Source organism: Calypte anna, chromosome 1, assembly GCF_003957555.1.
Source record: "Calypte anna isolate BGI_N300 chromosome 1, bCalAnn1_v1.p, whole genome shotgun sequence".
NCBI lineage: Eukaryota > Metazoa > Chordata > Aves > Apodiformes > Trochilidae > Calypte > Calypte anna.
Window position 1 is genome coordinate 114,508,300 of NC_044244.1, and position 10,533 is coordinate 114,518,832.

General features: G+C 39.6%; 1 protein-coding gene across 1 annotated transcript in view; it reads right to left on the minus strand.

The window, feature by feature from the left end:
• Positions 1 to 10,533, minus strand: part of OTC (ornithine carbamoyltransferase) — a 28,671-nt gene extending 18,138 nt beyond the window's left edge. The window contains exons 1-3 of the mRNA XM_008500324.1: positions 10,463 to 10,533; positions 7,057 to 7,195; positions 6,429 to 6,510 (exon numbers count right to left, since the gene is read on the minus strand). Coding sequence (XP_008498546.1) covers positions 6,429 to 6,510; positions 7,057 to 7,195; positions 10,463 to 10,533 — 292 coding nt within the window. The remainder of the gene's footprint in view (positions 1 to 6,428; positions 6,511 to 7,056; positions 7,196 to 10,462) is intronic.

The following is a 10,533-nucleotide window of genomic DNA, read 5'->3' on the forward strand; positions in this document are numbered from 1 at the left end:
AAAACCAGAAAAAAAAAAAAAAAAAAAAGGAGAGAGAGAGAAAAGAGGAAAAAAAAAAGAAAAGAGAAAAAGAAAAAAAATTTAAAAATAAGAAAAGAAAGGGAAAAAAAAAAAAAAAAAGTAAAAGCTGCTTGGACTGATTGTCGCCGTTAGATGGCCCTGCAGACATCTCCAAGGATTGAAGGATTGCAGTTTAAACGCTTAAACAAGATGTTTGTACAGCTTAATCGAAATTAAAAAGTTGATCCCACAGTTACTCGTCTAAAAACGGGTTAATCCAGAAGTGAAAACTGAAACCTTTCATAGATAAAACCAAGCAACTAAGTTCAGTTGGCAGGACTGGGCCCCACAGCTGGGTCTCTAACACAGAACAGCCCTTATTAACCTCCATCCCTTGCAGGAAGCAGGTTTGAGGTAAGGTCTTTCCCTCTGCATTAGGTCAGTCAGTCTCTAGAATTAAAAATCCAATGGATAAAAATAACACTGGAAAATCATTGCCTATTGATTGCTTCAATTTCCTTAAAAAGTTAGATGAAAAATAGGATCCTTCAGACTGCACCGGAAAGGCAAACTTCTATGCAGCCAGCCTACACTCATTTTACTGATTATGCCTGATTTTACTTTCCCTTTGCCATCACTAAGGTTTGCTCCAAATCTCACTAAGATCAGAGTCAGACACAGCAAACTTGATTTTCACTGTTAGAATAGCACTATACATTTCGTGGTTGCTTTGTCCTCCTTTCTTGATTATTCAGAAGCATTTATGTATTAGGCAAGAAAAATGTTTCTGTTTCCTCAAATACTTCCAGCTCCTCTGCAGCTCAGACACAAACACAAACACTGTATTTATGAGAATATGTATGCAAACTGTTGCTGAGATGTTACAGCCCATATATGCAATGCAAGATTTTAACTCAAGACCTCAGAGATGAAATGTCATTTGTAGTATCTTTTCCTCTTCTGCTGGCTTGTTTTTGGTTTTTTTTTTTCCAAAATCATATAACATTATGTTTGTAATTTATCCCTGCAAGTTCCACAATACAACAGCTCTGCATTTTAGGCTTCCATGTGCACACACTTTGGTAGATGGTTTGCATTCCAGACAAGCTCCCATGGACAAGTTCTGTTTTCTATAACTGATACCCAGGTAGAAAAAGAGAAATCTGTCCATTTATTCAGAATTGCCAGATGTCAGGCAGCCCAGTTAGATCTACAGCCTGGTGTCTGTGTACACAGCAGAGTCCTAATGTGCTGGGCTTTCTGCTCATGAACCGCCCATCTGTGAAGATCCTGGGAGCATATTTCCATCCCTAACTTTCCATCTGGAAATGCAGAAACTCTGTACTCGAGCTTTGTATATAGCTGCAGAATCTTTGCTTCGGATTCTTTCATCTGGATCACTAGCAGAAAGAAAATAATGATGATTTTTGTAGATACGCAGGCGCCACTTGAGCAAATAAGCACATGATAGAGTGCTGTGTTAAACTGGAAGATTTAATCCTCTTTGTTATCACAAGCTGATAATATCCAAAGCCAGAATTTAAGTGTTTATATGAATGTTAGTATCTTCAACAAACTGTATTAAATGTCCCTACTGAAGAGCTAGAATAGATTACTATCTCATGTCTACACTTCTCACTACTGTTTGTGTTCAAAAATGGGCAGTTTTATGCCTCAGGCTGTGGCACACTCTTGAGTCCACTTCATAACTGCAGCGGTAGTGGATCAAGGGTTGGACTTGATCTCTGAGGTCCCTTCCAACCCAGCCAATTCTATGATTCTATGATAAACTCATGTAGGACATGAGTGCTGGTAGCTGTATAGGCGCAGGTTAAATCTCCACTCCAGCCTGTCCCTACTGCATTGGATAAAGAACTGCACCAACCTGTCCTCTAATTCACGCATTGGATACACACTTGTGGGGCTGCCCCACCATTTCCAGGAGACATATACAGCCATTTTCTCAAAGTCATCCTTTTTTACATTTCAAGACATCTGGATTTGGATTTTTAGAGTTGCCTCTCTGCCTGACAGGACCTACAATCTATAAAGTATTTTCTGGTTTAGACTGACAACAAAGAACTCTTCTAGGCAGCAATTACAGAAATATTCCTAAAGAAGAAGCCTAAAAACTGACAGGCAGTTCTTTAAAGCTATCCCTCTACATGGACAGTAAGCTAAAGGAGTACTCTTGCCCTCTCTGTAGTGTGGCCAAGGTACATAATACTAGCCACTCAGACGAAAAGCAAATCTTGTATTCCTGCCATGTAATACCATTCCCACTGCATTAGAGTAATCAAAGTGATGCAGTTATTTCTGTGACTGAAGTAGTCTTCAGACACAGACACTGTGTTCCTCTCACCCCACTGTGTCAGAGGAGTGAGCTGGGAGTAATTCCACAAAAGCCATTGGCAGTGAACCCCTGTAAAGCTGTTAAGACCGTGTATATTCTAGTGCATGACAGAAGTTACACAGAGCTGTTCTGCCTGTATTGTTCCCTCTCCATTTCTACTCTTTGACATATTGTCTGCATTCACTGAAATGGTTAGATTTATTTATGAATTTTTCACTGAAACATAACTGCAGATGTATATTTTAAGAACAACAGTGGCAATCAGAATGCTTTACAACAAAGCTGTATCAGAAACAGGGCATTGTCCCTTACGCCATGCCTGAGGTTGTTTATTTTACAAGTGATATATGACCATGTGGAATACCCTAGTCTTCAAAAAGTATGCAAGATTTTATGCAGAATGGGTATGGGATTCTGACTGCAAACAGATGACATTTCCCAGTATAATAGCAGAGATGTCACATTTTCCAATATAATAACCAGTGAAGGCAATAAATCTAGTAGGCTCCACAAAACTGGATTTACTTTGCCAATACTCTATGGAAGTCATTTGTAGTTCTTCATCAAACTTAAAACACAACTAACACACTTCGAAATGGTAAAATAATATGGGCTTCAGATATATGCATTAGGACAATATTATATTTGTTCAAGTGAGTAAAGGTGCAATAAATTATACTGCAAAGAGTTGCACATTACTCAGTACAGTTGCCATGTCATCAGAATAAAACAGTTTAGTGACACAGTCATAGGGGAACAGACAACTATTCTCTTACAACACATTATAAATTATTATTTTTATAATCTGGTCAATCTTGGTGACTGGGACTGAAGTGCTCAAAGACTGAAGGAAAGCAAACATCACCCCTATCTTCAAGAAGGGCAAAAAGGAGTACCCAGAGAATTACAAACCTTGACTGTCAGCCTCACCTTGATTCCTGGAAAAACTGTGGAGCAGCTAATCCTGGACTGCATTTCCAGTTAGATTAAGGACAAGAAAATCATCAGGAGTAGTCAGCATGGCTTCACCAAGTAGAAATCATGCTTGGCCAACTTGATAATTTCCTATGATAGTATGACTGGCCTTGTAGATGAGGGGAGAGCAGTGAATATTGTCTACCTAGACTTCATCATGTCCCTGGCAACTGTATCCCCTAAGAACCTCATGGAGAAGCTGTTGACTCATGGGCTGGATGAGTAGACAGTGAAGTGGGTTGATTACTGGCAGAATGGCCAAGGCCAGAGCATGATGATCAGTGGCACAAAGTCTAGTTGGGGGCCAGTGACTAGTGGTGTGGCTCAGGGGTCAATACTGGGTCTGGTCCTGTTTAATATCTGCATTCATGATATGTATGATGGGGCAGAATGTGCTCTCTGCGAGTTTGCTGATGACACAAAACTGGGAGGAGTGGCTGATACACCAGAGGGCTTTGTTGCCATCCACAGGGACCTTGACAGGCTGGAGAAACAGGCTAACAGGAACACCACGAAGTTTAGTAGGAGGAAATGCAGCCTTGCACCTGAAGAAGAACGGCTCTATGTACCAGCACATGACAGGAGATATCCAGCTGGGAAGTAGATTGGCAGAAAAGGAACTGGAAGTCCTGGTGCACACCAAATTGAACATGGGCAGCAATGTACCTTCCCAGCCAAGGTGGCAAATGGTATCCTGGGCTGCAGTGGACAAAGCATTTCCAGGAGGTGGAAGGAGGGGATCCTTCCCCTTCACTCAGCAGTAGTAAGGCCACACCTGGAGTGTTCAGTTCTGGGCTACATAGTATGAGAGAGTCATGGGCATCTTGGAGATAGTCAGTATGGTCATTTTAACAAAGAGCCACAAAGATGACTCAGGAGCTGGAGCATCTTTCATATAAAGAGATGCTGAGAGAATTGGGACTGCATAGCCTAGGGAAGGCTCAGAGAGAATTTTACTAATGTATATAAATACCTGAAGGTAAGGTGCAAAGAGGATGGAGCCAGGTGCTTTTTCAGTGGTGCAGTGGGCACAAACTGAAACACGGGATGCTCCCTCTGAAGATCAATAAACACTTTTTTACTGAAAGGGCAACTGAGCTCTGGCATAGGTTGCACTGCAGTGTTGCAGAGCCTCCTTCCTTGGAGCTATCAAAAGCCTTCTGGACATACTCTGGGGCTCTAGATGATCCCACTAGAGCAGGAAGAGGTTGGATCAGATGGCCTCCAGAGCCCTTTTCCAACCTGACCCATTCTGTGATTCTCTTTATTTAGTTTTCAGTAATGGTATTCGTTATAGGCAAAGGGACAGCAGGACTTTTGAAAATACTTCTGTGGTGCTACTAGCTGGCAGCAAGCTCCTAGACACTGAGACAGAGCAGATTTTGTAATCGGTGCTTTTTATGTCTCTACCCCTTTATAATGGGACCCACTGATTTTCATCTAGTTGCTCCTGAGAGTTGTGAAGTTTGTTTAAATAAACCTCATCAGCAGAACCTTGTCCCACAAGTGACCTCTTTCAAGATATTGAAGGCTCAGCTCATGGGACATGCTATTTGAGATGACTCAGGTATTTTATAAATAAACACTCCAATCGCCTTCAATGTCCAGTTTCACAGACATTAGAAAATTGGTATCAAATTAGCTTATTTAACTAAAAGGAACACACGTGACCCCACATTTGTTTTGAGTTAGAAATTCCAAGGGAGAAGTCATATATGCTAAAAAGAAGATGAAATGTGTAGAGTTTCCCTGGACAGAAAACAAACCCTGAGCCTGCCTTTGAAACAAAGTCTTGGGTTTAGGGGACTAAGACCAATTAATTGAAGGTGTGAAGTTAATGTACGGAAGTTAAACTGCATTAACACTCTTGTGGCAGCTATCACTGAGAAATAAATTTGTTTTATTTCACAGAAGTGGATGAATTTATGTGCATCAAATCTCATCCTTAAGTTAATTCATTTGAATGTTCCTGAGCTTCCTCCTTCCATAAGCCTTCAAAAGCCAAGGACTTAATAGTGCTTCCCTCTGAATACAGAAGCATGAAGGATGAACAGATTCAGAGAATTCATCATTACCTGCCCATGCACCAGTGTGACAGGCAACTAGAAACTGGAATAAAACCTCTGGATTCAAAAGGTGGGTGGTTTTCACAGAGAGGGAATACACAAGAGAAATCCACTCATAAATCATCCTTATCTGGAAAAAACAGCAACAAGTTTACAAAAAGAGCAAGATCAGCAGGTAAATGGCTGTGCTAGAGGATGCAATGGAAAATTTAGAAATTCTTGCAGTTAACATATCTGCTTCTTCCTTCCATTATTTTTACCTCCTCCCTCACACCTTGAAAAGAGATGTGAACACTCAACAAATTTCCTGTCCTTTCATTAAAAAAAGGTATGATGGGTCAACTCAAATGTGAGAAGGGCAAACTTCTCCTTTCTAGATGTGTCACCAATTCATAGTTATTTCTTGCTAACATGCAAGCACAATAGTGATTTATTTCAGTGGTCCATTGACTTCAGAACAACTAACGTAAATAAAGATATGTATTTCAGTGTTCAAAGGATTGTATCCCAGAAGAATGTTTCAGTGCCTGGTCTTATCAGGCTAATATTGTGGAGTTTCCATCAAGTTACCTTCTCCTGTAGGTAATTATGTTAATTTCTTCCCCCTTAATTTATATCAAAGCACTACTATGATTCTCAGCCTAAACACATACTCTGAAATGTGAGGGTGGTAATGCATAATACATTAGAAAAATATTTACTAGGTCTTGCACAGATTCAAATTTGTGATGCTTACTAAAACAAATGTGTCTTGCTAATACAAGCAAGGAGCTTACACCAGAAATGCTTCTACCTATTACCTTATATCTGGTCTATCATGTTTTGGAATGACTGGGCAAAATTTCAATGACCATAGCAATGTGCTTGTGACATTAATATGCAAGATGAAACACAGATACCATTCTTTTACTATTTTTTATTTCAAACTTTAGATTTCTCCTGAGCAGAAACTGCTAAATATAAAATTACAGTGTTTTTCAATCATACTCACAGTATACAATTTCATATCTGACTGTGCCAAAGCTCAGACCTACCTGTTTCTGCAGATAATCTTGTTCTTGTGCTTCTCTTCTCAAAAATCATGGCCAAAGACTTTCCTTGCATCAAAGGCAAATACTGGAATGTAAAAGTTGAAGCCATTTCAATTTTATAGTCATTATACACTTTAGAGTCTGAAATATTCCTTTCACATTTTAATTCAACATTTTAAAAGTTATAGAGATTATTTTTTACGGTAGTTTTGTTCTCTTGCCCTTCAAGGAATGTATTAGCTGTGGAAAGGTTAAAGGGAAACATTCATTCACAAAGTAACTGCATTTTGGCACTCAGTTTGAGTCAGCATTAAGGAAAATACTGATACTAAATTAATTCCATGCATGGAAGTGTCTTCCATTTCCTACATTTAGTGCTGCATGTACACCATGTGTTGATGGATGCAATTAGCTGAAAACAGGGAGTTAGCTGTGCAAAGCTGTTTAAGCTTTTCACTTGAGAAGTTCTCTGAAGTATTTAAAGAATATCTCTGAACACTTTATAGGAAGGCTTTTTGTTTTGCAGTACGTGATTTACAGTCTCTAAGAACTATGTCTCATTGCCAATACTCTTCAGAACAATATGTATTCCAACATCTGAGTGACATAAATGACAGTTAAAGCCTTTTACCTCTCCTTTGTGCTTTATCCTTTGTTTCAAATCTAAGGCCATCCACAGCAAATACTTGAGCTCATCTGTTGTGTAGTTCTGTACAGTAAGGAGGTCACGACCCTTCAGATGAACACTCCTTTGAGCTGGTCGTCCATACCTAAGCAAAAAGATAAAAAAATATATGCTTTTTGTCATCCAACACTCATGCTAAAGCAAGCAGATGGAATCCCTCTCACATGACATAGCTGGATACACTTGATGGACTGTGATTATTATTTTAAGTAATTGTTACTGTCAGACAGACACAACATATTGCAATACCTGGCAGGGCAGTAACAGTGTTTAAAATTGTATGATCCACTATACATCAGGTGTGGTTTCTTTTGGCTTCTGATACACATACGACTTGACTGCCTAACCAAATAAACCCAAACCCATAAAGCCATTCAAGGGCTGGTAATAGGGCTTACGTATGGATTGCAAAGCTTCCCTTTAGGGGCACAGAATACCAGGAATGGATGAGTATTTCTTGTGGATGAGTAGACACTTGTCATGTTCCAGCCCCACCAATACAAATGGTGCCATTGCTGTAAACGGGTACAAAACCCCCCGGTTACACTGGAGAGCAGGGTGAAAAAAATTCAACAAAATAGCTTTGTGCTCTGCTTCTCCTACCACACAGGGCACATTCTAGGCATGTTCAGTATATTTATCCAATGGATTTATTCCGTGTATTCTGGCTCCCAGCCAGAGGTACACCATCAGAATCAAATGAAATTGTTTATAATCATACACAGAAGTTACATGATCAATTTTTCTCTAGCTTATGAGAAGTTCTTAATGAAATTCACATCCAAGCCTGTGTTTTCAGAGGCTTAAGATTAATCAGGGAGCGTGACAGTTTAGCCCCTTCCCTAGCACTGTATCTACCATGCTTCCTCACATAACACTGCCTGCACTTTATTCTTGCTAGGGTTTGGATGGGTACAAGTTAAACACGTCTTTTTAATCAAGTGGAATATTTTTAGACTGATCTGATGGAATAGAGGCCAGAGCAATGCCAACAAATGGACTGAGTGCAGCTACTGATTTTGTATTTTCAAGTGGACTTTTGAGGCCAAGCTCAGTTACACCTGCCATTTGCCAAGTCCATGTATCAGCAGAAACAGAGACAATATATGAAGAAGTAGCCCATGCAGAGGCTGTGAAGATTCATATTGCTGGAACTCAGTATGTGCTGTCATTTATCAGGGCAACAAGCTCCAGAGATTCTGCAGACTGCCAGAGGTTTAGATAAACACAAAGCATCACAAAGATTAGCATCAATGTGCACCATCAGATTCTGATCTCTGCACAGATCCCTGAACTGAAGAATTAGTATCTCCAGGTGTGGATTTATTCTTTTCTAAATTTTGAGTAATGTGGCCTACATATTTTACTAGAAGTGTTATCCTTCTGTTTACATGCTTGCCTCCAACCTGAGCTACCCAAGGTAGAAACAGGAAGGAACCATCCGAGTGCCCCGTTTTTTAATTTGAAGTGGGTGTTACAGCAATATTAAAATTATTTCTTGTGCTTCTTTATTCAACAGCTGCAGAATAGAATATACCTGACATTATACAAAAACCTGGGCATGCAGGGGTCAGGTGCTTCCACCAAATAATGAAAAACAGCCAACCAAGGTAAGCTACTGAAATCCAGCCTTGAATACCAAGGCTCTTAGGTGACATTCAAGAGATTGGTTCTAACTCCAGTGTGTGTATTATGAAGGAAATTAGTTTCATAACTGTGATTTTATTATTATTTGTTTTCAGAACAGGAATTTGCTATTCTATCCAGTCTGGGGGAACAAAAAAGGACTTGCCGTGTTCTAAAATCTATGCAATTGCTTGATGCTTGGTCACGCTATCGTCCTTCACTGCATTGTTTCTAGAACAGCTGTGGTGCTGCTCCTCAAATTTCTGTTGCAGCCAACAATTCCTTCCAGAGAGTTAGATTTTTTCTAATCCTAGCTTGCCAAGCAGAGACCTCTGATCATTGGTCTTGTTTTACCACTAGGCAAGATCAAGAAGTGGACCAAGAAATAGCCACCACTACTTTCTGCACTGATAGTGAATCAAGAAAATTGGTTGCTTAGAGAGAATCTGGAGTTACAATCCTTGGAGACTTTCAAGATGTGACTAAACAAAGACATAGGTGACCTCTTATGCTGTTGTCAGGCTACAAGCAGAAAATTGGACCAGAGATCTGCTCCTGACCTCTATGTTCCCATGATGGTTTTGTTTTATTGCCATGACCTTCCAGAAATGTTCCCTTCCCTGTTTTCCACATGTTCTAAAAGGGAGGCTGAAGTGGACAAATAAATCCCAGAGAAGGAGCATGAGGCAACATACCGAAGTTAAAATGTAATAAGCAGAATTGCAAGGTCAGGCACTCGACTTGTTCCTTTCTGAGCAGCAACAGCAATTACTTTGGATTGTTAGCATAGGCTGATAGATATAGGTTACCCTGCAGTATCAACCACAGTGTGCTTAACTTGTATACTCATACAACCCGGTGATTGCTTACATCATTATGATATGTTAAAAAAATCCTAAAAATAACAAAAAAACCCTTAATTTGGGGAACTTATCATATTAAATTACATTATTGGAAAACTAGCTTTACTGCAGTTGTTTTCCAAGCTTGTCTTTCTATTATCTCTGCTAACCAGAGAAAGTTCTCACTAGATGAAAAAAACCCAAAATTCCTAAAATAATTATCACCCAGCCTTCAGAATAACTTTAAAATGTAGTAAATAAATCACAGAACTTGGGAAACATTTGTTTTACATCTAACGTAATGTAGAAAGGATAAAAAAAAATTACTTAACTGCATATTAGGTTTCCTGTGACTGTGAAATTCCCATACGTTGTTTTCTACAAGAACCCAAGGCCAGCTCACAAAGCCAGGTGTACCTGGTTAACATTGAACAGAATCACATTTTCCCTTTTTCTGCATGCTTCTAGTGTATACAGAAGCAAAAAAGTGGAGATCCACCGTGAAACTTGATGGATAGAATTTCCCCCCCCAATACTGGCCATGATAACTGTCTAAATGAATGTGAATTTCCTGTATTCAGGTATTTATTGATTCAGTAGATGCAGCAAACACCAACCTCAAAAAGAAACATTCTTTCTTGACTTTGCTGACAAATCCCACAAAAGAACTAACAGCATTTCACAAAATTTAAAAGGGGAAATCCTCCAGTTTCCCAAAGATGTAGAGCTCGCCACCTTGGGAAGAAAAAGGACATTAAAAAATGCAGAAAACCCCGAGCCTTTCTCTGAAACCCTCACTGCTTCACAAGGATTCAGCTGCTTCTGTTTCCAAGTTTCTGTCTAAATGTCACCTAACACCAGACAAAACTGAAGAATAAGCTTACCAAAACTGTCCCAGCAGCTTGCTGGTTGCTGTCAGTTTTGCAATACCGAAGTTTCTCATGTTAAACAGCAT